Below are 22,355 nucleotides of genomic sequence, written 5' to 3' on the forward strand. Positions count from 1 at the left end.
CAAGTGCAACCACAAGAGGAGACACAGAAGGGACTCAAGTAAACCAATTTTCTTATATTCAAGGGTTCTAGAAACAGGATGCCTGGAACACCATATACACCACGTGGGAAAACACCAGTATCATCCAGGAGGCAGAAGTGGCTGGAGAGGAGAGTCCAGACCCTGACCTTTGTTAGAGTTTCTGCAGCAAAGGCAAGGCAAGGCCAGGTCAACTATTTAGGACTGGCTAGTTCGAATAACTTCACAGGTGCTAAGCTGTGAGAGAGGTCCCTAGGGGCCTGGTTCCTGGCACTGGATGGTTCAGGCAGAGGAATATTGCCTCCTGGGGTGCTGGGGCCAGTGGAGGCAGCGTGGCTGTGGACCAGGAGTTCACATGTTAGTGGTACTCCCCAGGTTCAGCCCTCAGATGACTCCAAAAACTGGCCAGCCCTGAACAGGGCAGGCTCTCCCCAGGCAGAACAGCTTCACAATACACTGAACATTAAAAATACAAATAATACAACAGAATCCTCTACTCCCTTCCTGCTTATTAAGAGGAGATTCAGCAGCCTCATTCTGAACCACAACTGAAACCTCTCCATGTCACGCCAAGGAAACCAGAGGCGATGACTTAAAATAAATGGGCTTTCCAAATACATTCAGTATGTTGAATGTGACACATTTGCTCTCGGCTTATAATTGGGACGTGCAAAGCTTTTCTGGCCTAACACAGGGGGAAGGTGGTTGGAAGTGTTGGCAAGGGTGGAAATGAGATAGAGGAACCATGGTGAGTTTTAACTGCCTAAAAAGCAACTCTTTACAACTTCTGGGAAACTTCTGAAGAAGAAAATGACTCAGCTTCAGAAAGTGTCACTGACCTCATTTCCAAAATAACAAGAGCTGCAATGCAGGGCATGCCCGTGTTCAAGGAGCCCTGCATATAGATGACCATCTCTGGGAACTATTCAGCTGACCAGCATCAAACAACAGGGCTCCATTTCCACAGAAACACATCCACTAATCCATTTTTCACGGACATCAACAAATATGAATTCTTATAAATCCCAAACTTGTAATAAAGAAGAGAGATGCCTATAAGGGCTCAAAGCATCCAGACACAGGATTTGTTTAACAAAGTCAAGAATAATCTTAGTTTCCAGTACACTTTTCACAATCCCCCTTTGCTACCCCAATTCAACCTACTCCTCCATACAGCCCTTCTCCATTCCCTTCCCCTCTCACAACCCACACACAGCAAACGACTAGGGTACTCACTTTTCTTTACAAATTATATTTATTCCTCTGCATTTAGATGCTAGCTTTTGAAATATCAAGTCAGATAACCATGAGGGACATGCTAAATAATAATTAATAACAACTCATTGATGAACATTTATTATTTGCTAGTCTGCCAAGCATTTTATATGCCTTATCTTCTTGAATCCTAACCATTCTAGGAACTAGGTATTATGACTATCTTCATTTTCCAGAGAAGGAAATCAAGGCCTCTCAAGATTAAGTGACTTGCTCAAAGTCATATGGACACGAAGCAAAATTTTACTAAGTCAAAATTTAGATCTGGGTTTCCTGACTTGAGAGCCGAAAGTATAATTTCTAATGAGACATGGTTGAAAGTGGCAAGTGGAGCTGCTCAGTCGTGTCCGACTCTTTGTGACCCCATGGACTGTAGCCCGCCAGGCCCTTCTGTCCATGGGATTCTCCAGGCAAGAATACTGGAGTGGTCTGCCATTTCCTTTTCCACAAATTTCCAATTTAGGCTACATGGGCATGCTCTCTCCATGGGCACGTTATCAGCCTCAGGGGCCACACTGCAGGGACACAACGTACCACAAGAAGGCATTTCACCCCTGGAAGCAAACAGAGCAGAACATGCCAGGTGGTACCCTCGCTCCAGATCCTTTAGAGCTGTCATGAAGTGGCCACAGGTAAACGTCTCAGGGAAGGTAGAAGTACTGGCCTGACAAAATGTGTACCTTTTTCTTTTTTTTTAAATAAAGGGGAGAAATTAAACAGCATGACAAGAGATCACGCTGAGATCTAAGCATCTTTGTGCCAGCACTGCTGATCTTGAATAGACAGCTTAAATAAGCTTAACTCATGGCATTCATTCAAAGAATTAACCCGTTGCCAAGTAAAGTGTCTCAAAGAACTGGAATGCTGTCAAACCAGCTTAACATCATGAAATGGTACAACTTAATGAGATTCTATAAATCTCGAGGAACACAACACAGAGCTCCCTCTCCAAAGACTGATTCCACAAGTGGTGTGTTTTCTTTCTTGGGTGCATACACACAATGGTAGGCGAAATGATGTAACTAAAAGCCCCTTTTTGAATTGAGTAGAACTTCTACTTTTCCCTTTACCTAACTCCTTCTGAATCATTTCATAAAAATTTTAAGTAAAAAAATCTCATATAGCTGATACAATTGTGCTAAATAGATTTCTTTAAACATAAATTCATCCTCCTGAAACCTAACACACATTCCCAAGAAGGAAGCCCTGACATTAAAAGAAAACCAACCAGGGTCTCAGTGCCAAATGTAAAGCATGGGGGTAGATATACTGATTCCTGCAAATGAGCAATTGGCCTCTATTCTAAATGGAGGAATGGAGAAGGGAAAGAGGGGGTAAAAAACCAGAATGTTAGGACTGTATGGGAAAGGTAAGAAATTCAAATTCAGCAATATCTGTTTCTGAGACAAAGTGTGACAGCTGCTCACCTGTCTACTGCTTCCACGTCAAAGCAAAATCTCTTCTCAATGGAGTCTGTTTTCCGCCGTGTGCAGGATTTGAGGGTGACTGATTCATCTTCTCCCTGTTGGGAAGACACAGATCAGTCAAAATGAGGCCAGAACTCGGGCCATGCTCCTCTCCTGGACAAAGATGCCACATAAACAGGAGTGATCGTTTCATCTTCTAAGACCTGAGTTTTCAGGACCACAGGAGGTTGGTCACCAACTTCCTCAGGCCAGAGCCTCATGTAGATAAAATCTGTGAGCCATGTTTTACTTGGAGCCCAGCATCCGAGTATTGATAGATTATGATGGTATAGCAGCAACACATGCTAGATTAAACTCTTGTTCGTATTGTTTTAAATAAGTTTAATCTGCAGGTTTGATAAGAGTTGAAACAAGATGACCTTGAGGTCCTCCTTCCAATTCTGAGCATCTATGATCTTGGTTCAATGGTCACTTCTCAGGAAAACATTCCTGCACCAGGTCAAATACACCAGACATGCTCACATAGCACCATGTACCCACCTCCTTCCCTCATAGCACTGATCACAGCTGAGATCTGCTGCTGCCCTAAGGGATGATTCAAATAATATCTCTCTCTTCATTAGAATGCAAGCTCCCTGAGGGTACGTACTAAGCCTGTTTTTTGAACAGAGTAGGTGTGCAATGAATATGTTTTAACAGCTTTTTGAGTATATATATATTTAAAGTATGTACTTCCTTATTGAAGTATAGTTGATTTACAATGTTGTGTTAATTTCTTCTGTACAGCAAAGCCACTCAGTTATTTGCATACATATTCTTTTTCATATTGCATATTCTTTTTCATTTGCTTATTCTTTTTCAGTTCTTTTCCCATTATGGTTTATCACAGGATACTGACTATAGATCCCTGTGCTATACAACAGGACCTTTTTGTTTATCCATCCTATCACTCAGTCAGGTCTGACTCATTGTGACCCTATGGACAGTAGCCCTCAAGGCTCCTCTGTCCATGGAATTCTCTAGGCAAGATACTGGAATGGGTAGTGATTCCCTTCTCCAGGGGATCTTGAGTATAATTTTTAATGTATAATATATTGCATATGTTTAAGCAAACAACTTAAATAAGTTTTGACATCTGTATACATCCATGAAATCATCAACACAATCAAGGTAATGAACACTTCCATCAGTCCCACAAGCTTCCTTGTGAGTCCCTTTGTAATCCATCAGCCCTCCAGCCAGTCCATTCCCAGGCAAACACTGAATCTGTTCTGCCACTACAAATTAGTTTGAATGCTCTGTAACTTTATACAAATGGAATGCCCTTTTATGCCAGACTTCTTTCATTCAGCGTAATTCATTTGCTATTCACTCATGCTGTGCGGATCAAGGGTTTATTTCTTTTTACAAATGATATGATCAACAAGGGGATAATACCCAAAATATATAAACAACTCATACAACTCAACAACAAAAAAAGCTAACACCACAATTAAAAAATGAGGAGACTTAAACAGATATTTTTCCAAAGAGGAAATGCAGATGGCCAATAGACACATGAAAAGCTGCTAAACATCACTAAACATCAGAGAAACACAAGTCAAAATCACAATGAGATATCATCCTACTCCTATCAAAATGAGTATTATCAAAAAGACCACAAATAACAAAAGTTAGTGAGGATGTAGAGAAAAGGGAACCCTTGTACACTGTTGGTGGGAATGTAAATTGGTGTAGCCACTGTGGAATACAGTATGAAGGTTTTCAACCAACTAAAAACTGGAACTACCACATGACCCAGCAATCCCACCCCTGGGTGTACGTACATCCAAAAGAAAACAAAAACACACTAATTCAAAAAGATACACATACTCCAATGTTCACAGAAGCATTATTTACAATTGTCAAGATATGAAAGCAACCTAAGTGTCCATCAACAGATGAATGGATAAAGAAGTGGTACAGGGCTTCCCTGGCAGTTCAGTGGTTAAGAATCCGCCTTGCAATGAAGGGGACACTGGTTTGGTCCCTGGTTAGGGACGCCTCATGCTGTGGAGCAACTAAGCCCAAGCACCACAACTACTAAGCCAGGGTTCTAGAGCCCATGAGCCACAACTACTGAGCCCACAACTATCGAAGCCCGCGCTCCTAGAAGCCTGTGCACCAAAACAAGAGACGCCACCACAACCGCAACTAGAGTAGCGCCCGCTCTTCACAACTAGAGAAAGCCTGCGTACAGCAACAAAGACCCATTGCAGCCAAAAAACATACATGTATCTATTTTGAAAAAAACAGAAGTGGTGTGTGTGTGTATGACACACACATACAACAGAATACTACTCGGTCATTAAAAGAGAATTAAACTCTGCCATTTGCAACAACATGAATGAACTTGGAGGGTATTACGCTTAATAAAGTAACTCAGAGAAAAACAAATACAGTATAATATCACTTATCTGTGAAAGCTAAAAAATGAAACATGTGAATAAAAAAAAGAAACAGACTCACAGATATATAGAACAAACCAGTGGTTATCAGTGGGAAGAGGGAAGGAGGGAGTAGCAAGATAGGGGTAAGGGATTAAGAGATACAAATTACTATGTACAAAATAAATAAGTTACAAGGGATATATTGTACAGCACAGGGAATATAGTCAATATTTTATAATAACTATAAATGGAGTATAACTTTTAAAAATTATGAATCACTGTTTTATACCTGAAACATAGGTAGTATTGGAAATCAACTATATCTCAATAAAAAATAAAAACTAACATTAAAACAATGCAGACAATTTTTTAAAACCATGGTACAAAACAAAGGAGCTTTTTTCTTTCTACTATTGGGAATATTCCATTGTACAAATGGAATGCAACAGTTTTGTCACATAGCACAGCACTAATTTATTGCTTAGAAACATAGAGGTTTCTGCCCCTGATTTCTTCTCTTCCTGTCACACAGGAATTTTTTAGGGTTCCTTTTTCTCCTGTATCTGTGTTTCTTCCTAAACTACGCAGAAATTAACAAACTTGCCTAGTCTGTTGAATAATAGGAAATGTGACTGCATACGGTAAAACTTAATCACCCACTAAATATCAAAATAGCACATAAAATACAGAAGACCTAGGAAGAGAGAGTCTACATTCACAAGTCTTACACTATTGTCTTTTACTGAATGGCAAAGATTAACTTCTCAAATCTGCTCCTTCTGCAATGCGTAAATGTATGACCATAAATGCACAAGTATATGTACTTCTGACCATGTTAATATCTAACTCTATTTCTGATTTAATGGTGTTGGACTGCTTCCCACTTTGAAAGTTTAGGGGAAGGGTCGTGTCTGACTCTAGCGACCCCATGGACAGTAGCCTGCCAGGCTCCTCTGTCCATGGGATTCTCCAGGCAAGACTACTGGAGTGGGTTGCCATTTCCTTCTCTGGGTTAGGGGGAGGTGTCCCTAAGAAATAGGAGAAAACAGAGGATCTATACAAAACTGGCAAATATAAGCAGAAATAAGAGGAATATAAGACTTTGTTCCAAAAATGACCATAACATACCAGGAAAAATCTATAAAGACAATCTGCTCAAGTACTCATGGTTTTAAAAATGGGGGAGAGAGATAACGATCACTTATACAAACAAATGAAGAGTTACAACCATGACAAACACTACAAAAAGAGAGGCATGTTGTGCTACAAAAGCCTAAATTAAGGGGGTGTGACATGGGCAAAAAGGTCAGCAAAGGCTTTCTTGAGCTGAGACCAAAGGATTCATAGGAGATAAAACCAAGAATACAGATCTGGGTGGAGAACAGCAGGTGAAGAGGCCCCCAGAGTCAGGGTCCATGCAGCCCTGGAGGAACTGAAAGGAAGTCGGCATGTCTGGAATCCAAGAGCAAGAGTGAAAGAGCACTGAGGAAGACAGGGACCTGAGCATGCAGATTATGGTCTGTATCCTGCGAGCAGTGGGGACACAATGAAGGGTTTCAAGCCAGGGAAGGGACAGGCTCAGCCCTGGGCTATTCCAGGGCTCCCACAGAGACGGGCCTCATCTCACAGGGTAGAACTCGGGGTACTGTCTTCTACCACACACAAGCCCTGTCTCCAAGAGGACGCAGAAAATCTGCTCTCGTCTCCTGGACTGAAATGAAGAGAAAAGTGGGTACTTTCAAAAGAAAATAACCCAAATTCAAGGGGATAAGGAAGGAGACAAAGGGTGGATAAAAAGCATGTTGCTACTGCTAAGTCACTTCAGTCGTGTCCGACTCTGTGTGACCCCATAGACAGCAGCCCACCAGGCTCCCCCGTCCCTGGGATTCTCCAGGCAAGAACACTGGAGTGGGTTGCCATTTCCTTCTCCAAAAGAGCATGTTAGGAAACCCTATTTAAGTTTATCTCCAGCTCCTAAGAAACCCTATTTAAGTTTATCTCCAGCTCCTAAGAGGGCTTCACATAAACATGTAACACAATGACACCATATGTTTCTCCTGTATAAATTAAGAAGATATCACCTCTGGACAGCCAGTCTTCATGTCTCCTCCACTGAAATGCTGTTATTTTATATTTATACATTATTATTCTATTTGATTTGCCTCAGAATCAGGAGATGCCAGCTCCAGAATCAGGGTGTGAGTATGGCTTTAGTACTCACTGATCATATGGCCTTAGAAATCACTTTCTGTCTCTGATCCTCAATTTCCTCTTTTGTAAAGGAGGAAAAATGGATCAAACAGGATGAGAAAGGACAATATTTTAGAAAATGTAAAATATAAGTAATTATTACTAGAAAAATGATTTCATATAATACCAAGCTCCCAATACAGCAGCCTCTGTGTCAGCCTCTATTTTCTGTCCCAAGAAGTTTATATACACTAATATATATAAACCTCTTAACAACTCAGTGAGGTGTTTCCTTTTATCTCACTAAAGTCTAAGGAGTTCCAAACACTCAGCATAATTGGTCTCTGCCCTTCACTTTTAAGTGTGGTAAGAAAGGAGTAAAGAAAATACAAGAGAGTTCCTTCACTCCAGGTTTAGGAAAGCACCAGATAAACAATCCCAAAAGAAATGTGAGAGAATAACTCAGTGAAGTTGATTTCTAGAAGGACTAGAAATTAGAAAAAAACTATGACTTGATCTAAGAAAGGGAGACCTAACTCTATTTCCATTTCATGATAATAAGCGACTCCTATTAACAGAGATTGTTAATACTCCTAACTCTATAATTTCTCTATGTTTGATCATTTCACATGTCTATTTTCCTGTGATTATTTATAAGTCAACTCTACCCCTAACAAGAAACATTAAAAGTGCCGTGATATTGTTTTATGCTTTGATACAAGGAAGGACAGAGATGCTGACCAACTCTAGTGTTGTGGCCTGAGAAAAAGAAAATCAGGAAGAGAAGGTGGAAGTGGCAGAGGGCAAAGGGGCAGCTTGGGGGAGCAGCTAACAACAATGGCAACAGTGCCATGTATCACTGACCTGGGCAGTCTAACCTCAAAGCCAGTGCTCTTCGCCTCTACGCTGCAGTGCCTACACACATGCAAGCAAACCCAACAGGATGCACAAAAATACACCACAGAGAAGGCCATGGTTGGAACACTTACAGAGGACTACCTTATCAACTGACCAGACACAGCCAAAAAACTCTTTAAACTAAAGATAGAACCGGAGACATTATCCAGAACACAGTCCAGAGATTCAAAGAAATGAAAAATATAAATACTTTTTAATAGAAGTATTCAAATATCTCCAGAAGGAGATAATAGAAAGAATGGGGAAAGGGGAAAATTCAACATGATAATTGAAAAGAATTTTCCAAAATTACTAAAAGACACCAATCCACAAATCCAGAAAGGCCAAAATGCCTAAGCACAACAAATTTTTTTTAAAAATTCACAAAGAGGACCATCATAAGTAGAATACTGAAAGGAAAAAGAACATGATGTAATGTGCAGCCAGAGAGAAAAGACAGATCAGACCTAAAAAGGCAATATAGACAGATGGAGTGCTCCCAGAGGAAAGGTGAACACTGGGGCACGGCAAGGCACTCTTAGCAGCAGTCACCCCACAAATGCAGCCTGGCTCTTCTAACGATGGCCACAAGAACATCTTTCACCCCACATGCTCTTCAATGTAATGTGACTGTGTTGTTCCTCCCACCAGGACAGGGTCTGCATCCTCTCCCGCTGCAACTGGGTGAGCTTAGGTGGGCTTTTATAACTGCTTCAACCAACACACAGGGCCAACGTAAGTCTAGATCATTAAAAAGCAATGCAGTGTCTGCTTTTGTTGCTGGAAGATTCACTCCTGAAAACTTTAGCTTCCTGAAGCTGCCATTCTATGAGGAAGCCCAAACCAGCCCACATAGAGAAGCCAGAGAACAGGACTTGAAACTATACAGAGCAAAAGCGAAAGAGGGAAGAGAAGAGAAGAGGAGGCCAGGAGAAAGGAAGAGAGCTATACCTGGTCAGCCCAGAGTTGCTTCAAACCCTTATGATCCAGTTCCAGTCACTATCTGATTGGAACCACTTGAGAAACTCTAAGCCCAAACCACTCATCCACCTGCTCCCCAAAGTCCTTACCCACAGAAACTGTAAGAAATAACTAAAATGACTGATGCTGCTTTAAAAGTCACTACATTTTTTAGTGTTCTGTTAAATAACTGGAACAGATACCTGGAAAACTGAAATGATAGATAGACAACTGGAACATCTAAACTGCCAACTGGCAGTCCTCTAGGTATCAGAAGAAAGTGATGAAAATCAGTTTCACAGAACGAGGTCATCCAAGAATTTCTAGTATCTAAACATATTAACACACTTAATATTGCATATATGTGAAATATAAGAATCTGTCTTAATTATACCTTCTAACTGTGATTCATGGGGTTGCAGAGAGTCGGACATGACTGAGCGACTGAACTGAACTGAACACAGCTTATAACTAATCATCTTATTTATTTACTTTATTCAGATGCCATACCCCCTGAAACTACTACAGATAAAAATGAAGAAATTACAGTGAACATTGGAGGTGTTACTTCAAACATGCATTACACTCATCGTATGTTAACCAAGCAAATCAAACATGAAATTTAAAAATGAACTCACCCCCTTTCCTCCTGACTTTTGGTCAAATGGTACCATGGTGATCTGTTTGGAATCCCGTTGATAGGTACAGTAATGCTTCACCCAGGAAGTTCCAAAGTGACCTGCAAAGTAATATCCATTAAACATCTCTACATGTCCACTGCATACTGGACAACACAGAACATATAACTCACAATGCTCACCTATCCTTAAACTGTTTCTAGGGGCAATATATTCTCCACAACAGCTAGACAACCACAGGCAGAAATCTGATCCCACATGCTGGAAGTGGAACTAACCCAGGACTTTGACCAAGGAAGACTTTTTCCCACAAAATGCTGCATCTGATGGGTCTTAAAATACAATGGAAGTAGAGGTTCTCTGGGGAAATTAATTCATTTTCCCATCATCAATTTCCATCTGAAGTTTCCTTTCTCTCCCCTGACAGGAGTAAGATGACTGAAAAAGAACATAGAAAGGCTCCTCAAAATGCCTGTCACCGTCCCCATCTGGTGCGATGATTTCATGCCTCCCACACAGCTGCTCTGTGATCATGTGCACAGATATACAGGGGTTCTGACCTACTTTCAAACTCCTAATTTTTACTTGAGCAGAACTCAAGAAGATCTGAAAAGCAGACAAGGAAAACGAAGAGACACTAGACATGTGGAACGGAAGTAACTATAAATGCTCAAATGTAATCTGTTTGTCCCTCAAAATTGTCCCTCAGAAAAGAGGCCCTGCAGAAAAATTCTTACAGTTTCTTATTTTACTGGTGCCTGGCCAATTACTTTATTTCAAACAAAGTACTATTAGGGGAAGAAGGCATAATTGGCATTGTTAGCCTGCAAAGACTTCCATCAATATGAGTTTTGGATGCTTATAGAGATTGGAGAAGGAAATGGCAACCCACTCCAGTGTTCTTGCCTGGAGAATCCTAGGGACGGGGAAGCCTGGTGGGCTGCCGTCTATGGGGTCGCACAGAGTCAGACACGACTGAAGCGACTTAGCAGCAGCAGCAGCAGAGATTGCATAGCAGATATGATTAAAAAAATAAGGATAGCATAAAAAAAGATTCAGCATACACTTAATAGGTATTTTTCAGGGTATGAATACCCATTGCAAATGTTGGGTGTCACTTAATACACTTAAAAAGCAACAGAGTGTTTATATTGGAGCATTGAGAACACATGAAAACAGCAACTATTCTCATGTGTTTTTGTGGCTTAGAGAATAAATTCCAGTGATGGCACAAAGATTTCAAAAGTGCTGTATATGGAGCTTCTGCTTCTTACAAGCCTTAACAAGCTCATAATGTATGAATAAAGGACATAAAACTCTCACCACAACTGATACTCCAACCTCCAATCCCATTACTACACCATTGTCACCAGGGAACAGTTTTATGCCCAAGCAAATTTCTAAGCAATCACTACACAGAATAATCACTGTAAGTATTTTGCTTCATAGGAAACTTCTAGGAGTGAAGACATTTGACAATCCTAATCAACAGTGCCCAGATAGGAGACTATAAGAAGAACTATCCATTAAAGAAAAACAATACCCTTTCTTTAATCTCTAGTACCACATGCATGAATTAAGTCTGGGAGTGCTACAGCCCAGTGCATAAATCTGAGTCATCACTGAAAACCCTGGGTTAGCAGTACCTAGCATTTCTTTCCTTGATGTCCTATGGGCAAGTCAATGGCCCTTCTCCCTGGCTTGTGAAGTGAGCTTTTGTTTCTACTTTTCATAAAATTTAATTGTTGGAATGACAGGAGTTGAAGTGAAGAAGGAAAGGGCCAAAATCATGGTAGTTTAGGCCTTGCTGAAACAAATCTCAAAAACAACTATTATTAGGTCTACTGAAGGATATGACTATAAAGTCCAGCCAGTTAGACCTCTCCAAGGCCTCTACGCCAAGGTTGTGGTGTGTAAAGCTATACTGAGGGTATACAGGAATCTCAAGAGTGGACTGACACCAAGGGGAGAGGTGGCACCACAGAGCCTGTGAATTCCAGGCTGCAACAGGATCCCAGTTACACAGAAAACACAATATATCACTAGGAGCTGGACAAGACCTTGTGGACAGCATCTTTCCCCTAGAAAGCTGAACTATAAAGTCATTCTTCTTTGACCAAATAAATGTTCCATGTCAGGCACTACTGGATACACCCCCAGCTCCTGAGAAAAAAGGCATGAGTACACCCACGCTGCTGGTTGGCCTGGCACTCACGTTTCTCCTGGACGTAGAGGTACCCTTCCATAGTGTAAGGACTGATGGTCTTGTGCTCGAGGGGATTCTCCTTCATCTTCTTCATCAGGGATTCCACTTCTGACCTGGTGCCTTCAAAGCGATTTCTTGTCTAGGATGAAAGGAATTTTCTCCAAATCAAAGAAATGAAACCCCTCTTTGTTTCTCCAGCACTTCAGAGTATCAATCTACAGAATTCTAGATCTAAAAACCAAGTGGGGAATGTTCAGCTATCAAAAAATAAGGCAACCGTTCACTTTATTGAAGTATACTTTGGCCTAAAAGCCCTATCCAAGAATGACTCTCAAATTCTAGGGACCATCAAAATCATGTGGGGAACCAGCAGGAAATGCAACTGACCAGTCCTCACCCCCAAAGGTAAACTCATCACGTCTCAACCCAGAAACGTGCATTTCGAGCAAGCGTCCCAGCGACTCTGAGGCAGAGGGCCCACAGCAGGAAAAGCCCTCCACCACCCTCTAGGACAGAGATGCTCTCACCCTGGCTGTTTGCTGACAGTTTCCTCCTCAAATGCAGGTCCCCCTCCCCCAGGACAGCCTGCACCAGCACCCAGGGGAGCCCAGGGACCATCGCAGCTCCAGGGGGCCTGTGGCCTCAGCTGAGGCCTCACAGCTCAACTTCTCCCTCTGCAGGGCCTGCTGCCCTCAACTCTCTCACTGGTGTTTTTGCCCACACTGCCTCCTGGGAACCTGCTCTGTGTAAATCTCCGCTTCAGAGCCTGCCTTCTGAGAAACCCAGCCCAACAGGAGGCCATACTTCATGAAAGCTCATCCAAGACCCTGCAACTTCCTGTTCTCAGAGGAACCACAGGGAACAATGAGAGCTCGGGCTTCCAAAAGCATACAGTCCAACCCACTCGGACACACTTGGGTTTATTTGGACACAGGATCACCCAGAGACAAAGACAACATGCAGACTAATGTGATCACATTAGGGAAGAACGGGTTTAGTCTCAGTGAGACTGACCAGAGGCCTAAGCCGGATTCTGTGCACCCAAAGGTCCTGCTGCTTACCATCTGGAAAAGGAGACTGGCAGTAAGGGGCACTGACTTGGATTTCCTCACCAAGAGTTGAACAAGAGCACATCCTTTGAGCCGGAGGCCAGCATGTGTGCCCCAACCCCCACTTCTGAATACACAGTCTATGTTTCAAGTGGCCAGGCAGCTGGACGCACAGAAGGGAGGCCAGGCGGGGTTGGGTGGGGCTGGGACTTCCACTGCCAAAGGAAATCCTGATGATGGTGCTACAGATTTAAAACATAATCAGCAGCAGCACTTCCCCGAACAGAAACAACGGAGCTTTGAAATAACGTGCTTTGAAATAACAGAGGTGAGGATGAGCTCTGGGACCACCAAGCACCCTGGAGATGACTGCCCTCTGCTGCCCTTTGAACCCAAGCAAGACCCATCCTCCCCATCTGCATTCCCATCCATTTACGCAATCTCTATGCAACCAGACCCATATTTTGTTTCTTCCTTCCCTTAACAAGGGAAAGGAAGCCCATCCCCTCGCCCACTCACGTTCTGTATGCTGATAGTCAACTGTGTCTTGAAGTCATTGAAGTCCTTGGCCAGTTCATAACCATGGTGATAGAAAGTGAAGAGTCCTTGTAGGAATGCCAGTAGCTGTAAAGGGAAGACCTCACATAAGCAGGTTCAAGAGATATTATGGAGCTGTATCTGAGTTCCCAGCCCTGGTTTGAACATAATATAATGACAAGGTAATAATAATGACTATCATTTACTGAGCTCTTCTTACATGCCAGGCACTTGGGACTTCATATGGCCCATCTCACTGAAAAATCCTAACAGTAGTATTCATTTCATAGGTTGTTATCTCCATTTTAACAATAAGTAAGCAGATTCAGAGAGGTTAAGTAACTTGCCCCAAAACACACAATATATAGCAGCTAGGATTTGAAACCAGGTCTCCTTGGCACCATCACCCAAGCTCATATCCTGTGAGCCTCATCACCTCCTAAGAAAATCACTTCTTCAGAAACTGAAGACAAGGGGTCCCACTCAGTCTCCTTCTATTAAATTCATTACATCAGGTTATTACGCAAAAGGGTGTGGTTATACTGATAACCAACAAAGAAGAGAGAAAAGGAAGTGGGTTTGTCCTGAGTCTGCAGCCTAACAGGCAAAGTCAATCAAAGAAAATCATCCAGATTAGACTCCAATTCAAGTGTGTTTCTGCACTTGCCATAAATTATCCAAAAGTCAACACTCTGGATCCCTTTATTAAAATAATCCCATGTTCCCACATTTTCAGTTAAGATGGTTTCCCTAAGTTCTCATTTAAAGTGCCTTGGGCTAAAAGGTAAGGGCATTTCTTGTTTAGTCTTGTCTTTAGTGAAGAGTGAAAACATCTGTTCACCATGATTCTCGCAACAGACCTTCATATACTTAAAACCACTCATGTCCCCCCGACCCTGAGCCCCTGCCAGCCTTCACTTCTCCAAGCTAAATAAATGAATGTCCTGCCGTCTTTCCTCTCATCGCGCATATGGAACCTCATTGCTGTTACGCTTCCTGGCCCCTTCTCAAGCTCTATATATCCTGCCTCGGTGCCATATCGCAAGCTGAAAGAATTATAATTAAAGCCTGAACATGGTTTAGAATAACCAGGACCTCAACTCTGTCACAAGCTCAATTCTACTACATTTGGAGACCAGCCCCATTCTAATGTGAGCTTCTCGAAGCTGACTCACATCGTTGTTCCCTCAGACCTGCCTCAAACACGTTATATCAAGACACAGTTGCATCACTTTATACTGTTGCGTTTAATCTTCGAGTCCTTAAATGAACATACCTTTACTTATTAAACACAATCTCACTTTGTTTCACCTAACTCTCCCTTTCTGAGAAGCAGCCTTAACGATGAGAGTAAAGGAGACCATTACACTTTGCCTGCGGCAGGAGTGGCAAACACCAGCGTATATACTGACCTGTCTCCAGGCAACGCCACATGTCCAGCCCACTTTATCAAAGAGCTTTACACTGGAAAGTCAGACAAGGCCCAGCTCATAACAACATGGTCTCTTGACTTCCTGTTACCATTGTCCCTGGAGCATCTGTTCCCTTACGTCTTCATAGGAGGTAAGGAACAGGCATTTCTGGGTCCTCTGGCTAGAAACACATCTAGGGGCACCATATTTATACATCCCTAACCTAAATTAAGGAACGGGGGGTAAGCCACAGAGACTTACCAAGAACTAACAATGAATTCTTTTCCTCAAGATGACCATAGTCTCTGGATGTCCTCTATGTAAAACCCATTTCTGTGAAGAAGGCCCATACTTTTTCTTCTAAACAGCTCCAGTAATGGAGAAGGGGCTCTCGTGCCAAATCTGGGGCCAGTGTTCACAGAGACAACTGTCCTTCCTTATGTCTTCCCTCCCTGTTGTCCTTGAATGCTGCTGCTCCATCAACTTTTCCAGGGCACTGAGTCACCCTCTACTGGAGAATAATGCAGAAGGTAAGCAACTGATGCTCAGGGTATTACTCCTCTTAACTCTGAGTTATCTATCCTCCACTTAAAATCAACAGGGCCTCTCTTACTCAGGGTAATTATCTCAAACAGCCCACTAAGATGACACCTGCATGTACACACAAGCACTCCAAAGGCAGAGAGCTGCTAATATTTATTTTGGTTTTCACTTCCTTTGGTACCATGCCTGGTTGTCCATTTTTCTACAGGAAATGATGCCTTAAATATCGTTATCTTTGGACCACTTGCCTTCCTCCTCCCCTCCCAGCATCTTTCCTCCCCTCCCCGACCTCCCACACACTGTACACATCTCTGAACCTATGACCCATGGGAAATGAAAGTCCACTGCTCAGGGAGTGGGCAAGGCCCACAGAAAGACTCCAGAGAAGAAAGGATCTGTCCACTTCAAAAAAAATGCTTCTCCTCACACAGACAGAAGTGCTGCTGTGGCCCCACCTGGTTATTAGGTAAGAGAAGCTGGCATGTGCACCCAGGCTCCTCCCTGGACACCAGACACACAACCACAGCACAACAAAGGAAACACCAAAGAGAGACCTTACCACTCTCCCCCCTTCCCTTCTTCCCCATCCTTGTTTACCTCTGAGAATTATTGTAAGAAAAATCTATTTTTATTTCCTAGCTGATTACACAGATTTTAAAAAAATGAACAAAAAGGTAACTGCTTTATCGGTGATGGTTGCATCATTCTGGACTCTGTGATAAATTTGTGTCCATTCACAGAACAGAGCCACTGTTTTGGGTTGAATTTTGCCCCTCTACATTCAGAAAACAAAGATCATGGCATCTGGTCCCATCACTTCATGAGAAATAGATGGAAAAACAGTGGAAACAGTGTCAGACTTTGTTTTTTTGGGTTCCAAAATCACTGCAGATGCTGATTGCAGCCATGAAATTAAAAGACGCTTACTCCTTGGAAGGAAAGTTATGATCAACCTTGATAATATATTAAAAATTACTTTGCCAACAAAGGTCCGTCTAGTCAAGGCTATGGTTTTTCCCGTGGTCATGTATGGATGTGAGAGTTGGACTGTGAAGAAAGCTGATCGCCGAAGAATCGATGCTTTTGAACTGTGGTGTTGGAGAAGACTCTTGAGAGTCCCTTGTACCGCAAGGAGATCCAACCAGTCCATTCTAAGGGAGATCGATCCTGGGTGTTCATTGGAAGGACTGATGCTAAAGCTGAAACTGCAATACTTTGGCCACCTCATGCGACGAGTTGACTCACTGGAAAAGACTCTGATGCTGGGAAGGGTTGGGGGCGGGAGGAGAAGCGGACGACAGAGAATGAGATGGCTGGATGGCATCACCGACTTGATGGACATAAGTTTGAGTGAACTCCGGGAGTTGGAGATGGACAGGGAGGCCTGGCGTGCTGTGATTCATGGGGTCGCGGAGAGTCGGACACGACTGAGCGACTGAACTAAACTGAACTGAACTGATATCCAAAAGATATGAAGTCTGAAACCCCAGTATTTCAGAAAGTGATTTTCTGTAGAAATAGGATCTGTACAGTGGTAATAAAGTGAAAATGAATCCATTAGGCCCATCCATTAATCGAAAATGACTGGTGTCCTTAAAAAACGTGGGTTGGGGGGTGGAGTTTGGACATAGTAACAAACACAGAGCAGACAGACCTGTGAGGATGAGGAACTGAAGTCACTTGTCTATAAAGCAAGGAATACCAAACACTGTCAGGAAAGCACCAGAAGCCAGGAAGAGCAAAGGAGGGATTCGCTCTCTAAAGGTTTCAGGGGGAGCAGGGCCCTGCTGACGTCGATCTCAAACGTCTATAGCCTCTAGAACTATGAGTAAGTACACTTCTGCTGTTCTCAGGCACCCAGTTTGTGGTACTTTGTTACAGAAACCATAGCAGAAAAATACAGCTACTAAGAACCATTCATGCATACAGTGAAGAGAAGGGCTGCCGGCAGAGAGATAAAAAGCTGGGCTGGGGAAGCCAAGTAACTCCCTAAAACTCATCCTTAACCTATTAGCACACTGGGCCACGGCAAAGACTGAGATCATCTATGCAGCTGATTTAGCACAGGAGTGCTGGCGGGGCCACTCAGCAAGAGAGACAGAAGCAGACCAATGTATCAGAAGAGACACTGAGCTGATGGGGTCACGACAGGTTGACACTGACCAAAGAGAAAGAAGGACAACCTGCAATGGGGCAAGAGCTGTGAGAACGGATAGAAAGGCAGAGCACTAAGAAATACTCAGGAGGTAAAACTCAGAGGCTGCAGAGCCTGACAAATGTGTAGAGTGAGTTCTCTGCAGCACAAGGTAAACCGCCAATTATGAAAACTCAGGGAACAGACGAACAAGGCTTTACCTTCGGGAAGCCATTAAGTCATTATCTATGATCCCAATCTCCAGAACATTTAGTACCTCAACAATAAAATTAAGATTTCCAGGGCACAAAAAAATAGAGGGTTTAGATCCCAGAAGTCTGACTTTTCTTCCTTGGCATACTAAAATTTTGTTTTTCTAAAGGTAGGTAACATCTTGGTACTTGAAGTTACTTTCTAAGAAACAAATGAACATAGTTGATGTGCATGGAGGTTCCTTGAATGGCTGCAAGATTCCCTTGACTGAAACCAACTCAACACATGAACACTTATACCAGGCACCCAAACAATTTAGTTCAATTGATTTTTTGTTGGTTTCCTTTCCAACTGCAAATAGTCAAATGCTGTTTCAAATAGAAATTAAGAGTCAGACCATTACAGCTCTGCCATTTACTAGGAGACCTTGCAGAGGTAAATAAACATGCTTCAATTTCTTTATCTGAAAACAAAAACAGGACCCACCCTCATATAATGATTGAATGACATAATGTGGCAAAGCACTTATTAGTTACACAGAACCACAGAAAACAACAGAGTTTCAGCTGATATCAAGCGTTATGTTCTTCTTCTGTACAATCTAGGCCAATAGATTAAACTTTAATGTGCAGCAGAATCACTTGGAAGGCTTACAAAAGTATAGATGACTGGATCCCACTCCCAAATTTCAGGTATGGGGTACAGCTTGAGAATTTGTATTTCTAGGACTTTGAGAACTACTAATCCAGTCAGTAGCTTTTTTGCTATATGACTCTCTTCTCCCTACTCAACAGCTCCAGCCACTCACCTGCTTGTCTACTAGTATGCTCGGAAACAAGAACTTCTGTGGAAGAGTGAAGGTTACATATCTATAACCAACCTCTCAGCAAACTCATTTTTTAAAAAAATATTTATTTATTTGGCTGTGCTGGGTATTAGTTGTGACACGCGAAATCTTAGTTAAGTATGTGGGATCTTTAGCTGTGGTATGTGGAATGTAGTTCCCTGACCAGGGATCAAACCCAGGCCCCCTGCACTGGGAGTGCAGAGTCTTGGTCACTGGCCACTCAGCCAATCCTAACATGAGACCAGACATTTTTTCATTAGCTTTCCAGGTGCCTCACTTTATGAACTCAGAAACATCTGCAATCCACAATGGTTTTCTACTTTTTAAACCCCTCTGTCCATCCTGTCCAACCTGGCACTCACCTGTCTGAAACTTTGGCTAGCTCGTTACTATACATGTTGCTTCCACAGGAGGCTGTGAGCTCCTCAGACAGAGCAGCTGGGTAGTCAGTCTTTTCTATGTATTCAGAAAAAAATGCTTTTAGATTTATCAAGACTGTATTAAACCAAGCAGACCCTGTTAACAATGCCACTTGACTCATTCACTCATTTGAGGGGACCCTGGATGGCCAAAATTGATATATTCCTCTGCCTCAGAATTAAAAAACAAAACTGTTAATTGGGTCCTAATAAGCAACTATATAATAAATGGGTGTTGATTAGGTTAGCACTTTCCTGGTGGCTCATAAAGAATCCACCTGCAATGCAGGATATGCAGGTTCAGTTCCTGGGTCAGGAAGATCCACCGGAAAAGAGCATAGCAACCCATTCCAGTACTCTTTCCTGGAGAATCCCATGGACTGAGGAGACTGGCGGGTTACGGTCCACAGCATCGCAAAAAGTCAGACACAACTGAAGTGACTGAGCACACACGCACACAATTAGGTTAGCTCTATTCTAAGCATCTTACCTGGATAAACTCAGGTAATCTTCCTAACATCTTTATAAATGGGACTGTTTTACCTATTTTTCAGATTAGAAAACTGAGGCTCACAAAATAACTTCCCAAGAACATGCACCTGGAATACGACTGAGCTGAGATTTAAAAGCAAGCAATCTCGTTCTAGAGCCCTTGACAATGATGCTACACTGCCTCTCAAAAAGCTCAAGACACTGGTATATTACACTAGAATGCCAGGAAACAGAAAGGTAAATCCTTACAGATTTCTTTTTAAAAAGAGAAGAAAGTAAGGGAGGAGGAGGAGGAAAGCTCACATAGATGAACAGAGTCATCCAGCTGAGACCAGCCTAGACTGGATGACTCCCACAGATGTGTGACAAACATCTACTGTTGTATAAGGTTTTATGGTTATTTGTTACCCAACAAAAGCTAACAGATACAGTACCTGATTTACTATATGGAGAAATCAAAATGAACAAGGAAAAACACCTCCAAAAAATAGGATGGGTCAATTAAAATGCAACTCATCAAAATCAGGCATTTATAGAGTAACATCAATTAATCTGTACATAAAGGTTATTAGAATCATACTGCTGTTTTTCTATAGAAATTCTAGCAAAAACAAGTAAAATTGCCAAAGGCTAATTCATGATAGCATTTGAATTCCTGCCCCAACCAGGAGAGATGAGACTGTAATTGAATGGCTGGTTTTAACACCTCTGGGCCCCAAGCAGGGAAATCAACAAGCTTACTTTCTCTGACAGATCACTTCCCCATCTCACAGATCCTGCAGAAAGATGGGGATTTTGAGATCTTGGTAGAGATCACTGCTAGAAAGGAAGATATCTCTAAAATTTCCAATATTCAAGTAAGACTGAGGTAATTAACAACTTTGAAGAATTTGCCAGATGACATGGCTGGGAGGAACATAACGGTTTCAGCAAAGTAAAAGACAGAAGCATCAGATTCCAAGACCAAACAGTCTTAAAATCGCCTGCCAGTCTACATGCCTAAAAAGCACCCCCCCAAAGTTTATAAATTAGAAAGGGAGAGCAAAACACTCTTGACCAAAAAAGGTCGGTCATTTTCTTTCAGTTTCTTATAGTTTTATTATTTACTAAAGAAAATCACTCTTTCTTAAATTGAGGTAATCTTATTTGTAAAGAGACTCAAGGCTTGGGTCTAAATCAGAGGCTGCATTTGGCTGAAAAGTTCGAGATCTGCAGGTCTTAAATTGAGGCCCATATGCTCATTTGGGGAGAAGGCAATGGCAATCCAATCCAGTCCTCTTGCCTGGAAAATCCCATGGACGGAGGAGCCTGGTGGGCTGCGGTCCATGGGGTCACTACAAGTCGGGCACAACTGAGCGACTTCACTTTCATTTTTCACTTTCCTGCATTGGAGAAGGAAATGGCAATCCACTCCAGTGTTCTTGCCTAGAGAATCCCAGGGACGGAGGAGCCTGGTGGGCTTCCATCTATGGGGTCGCATAGGGTCGGACACGACTGAAGCAACTTAGCAGCAGCAGCAGCAAGCTCATTTGGTGTTTCCATGGATTCTGAACACTAGTGCCACAACAGGGTAAAGCAGTACCACATCTCCACGAAACCACAACCACACTGGGGTGGCCTAGCCTACAGCCAGACTTGTTCCCAAACTGCAGCCCTACATGCCCACTGGGATGTTCCACCCAAGTCCAAATCCCATCACAGTCCCTTCAGGGCAATCTCCATGCCTCTTGGTTATAACAAACCTAGAGTGAGACACTGCTTTCTATCCCATCTTTTCAATACATGCCTCGGATAAGAAGGGGCTTTGAACTTAGGGGGCAAAAAGAGAACAGTTTCTTGGGCTACTGCTACCTTGGGGTTATTTGAGGGCGAGAGGAAGTGGGGGTGGGGTGGGGGCTGGGGGCAGGCAGAGGAAGGAGAAAAGGTCAAGGGTCATCACTATTGTTTGGCAAGATGAAAACCGCTCCCCTCCCTTACTCCGACTTGGAAATGAACCAGCCCAACACAGAGTGGCTAGATGAGGGAACTGTTGCTGAACATTCTACATCCATGTCTATGGGTGCACTGGGAAGAATCCAGGGTATCCAGATGACAGCACTGTTACTAGCAGAAGGCACACAGCATCAGGGCTGGTCAGTCTCTTCACTAACAACTTAGAGCATTTCATCATCTAGGTAACTGGAATGAGCGGCAGGGATGAAAATCTGGGTACATGGTAAAACCCTGAGCATCTACTTACAGGTTCCACGAACTCAAACATCTTCCTCTCTTGGACTTCCTGCACTTTGAAGACATACTCCAGGGATACTTCATAGAAATGTTGCCGGACCAGGTCCACTTGGCTGTCTGCCTACAAGCAAGATGGGATTTCAGAGAAAAAGCAGGTCACTATCTGAGGAGAGGATTCAGTAAGCAGCTCCCCATCCCCACTCCCACCCCTCGCCAAGAAAAGATCTCCAGAGATGGTTTTTAAAAACAAATCCAGTAGCATGAAGCAGAAATCAGAATAATGTTCATAGTTACCTGAGCGCTAAGTTTGGGCCACGCACTGTGCCCATAGTTGTACATCATTATTGTATTCAATCCTCATAAATTTTAGTTATTTAATCCTCATTATAATCCTAAAAAGAAGATAGCAACCTTACCCCTAACTTACAGGAAGCAAATGA

The 22,355-nt window shown here is 42.6% G+C and overlaps 1 protein-coding gene across 4 annotated transcripts in view; it reads right to left on the reverse strand.

The window, feature by feature from the left end:
* ARHGAP26 (Rho GTPase activating protein 26) overlaps nt 1-22,355 on the reverse strand; it is a 563,256-nt gene that overhangs the window by 320,209 nt on the left and 220,692 nt on the right. For all 4 annotated transcript variants that reach the window (XM_088838588.1, XM_088838587.1, XM_088838586.1 and 1 more), the window contains exons 6-10: nt 21,926-22,036; nt 13,609-13,713; nt 12,050-12,179; nt 9,835-9,935; nt 2,721-2,815 (exon numbers count right to left, since the gene is read on the reverse strand). In XM_088838588.1, coding sequence (XP_088694714.1) covers nt 2,721-2,815; nt 9,835-9,935; nt 12,050-12,179; nt 13,609-13,713; nt 21,926-22,036 — 542 coding nt within the window. The remainder of the gene's footprint in view (nt 1-2,720; nt 2,816-9,834; nt 9,936-12,049; nt 12,180-13,608; nt 13,714-21,925; nt 22,037-22,355) is intronic.

Source organism: Moschus berezovskii, chromosome 8 (assembly GCF_049115385.1).
Source record: "Moschus berezovskii isolate FMDL1 chromosome 8, NW_MosBer_1.0, whole genome shotgun sequence".
NCBI classification, from domain to species: domain Eukaryota; kingdom Metazoa; phylum Chordata; class Mammalia; order Artiodactyla; family Moschidae; genus Moschus; species Moschus berezovskii.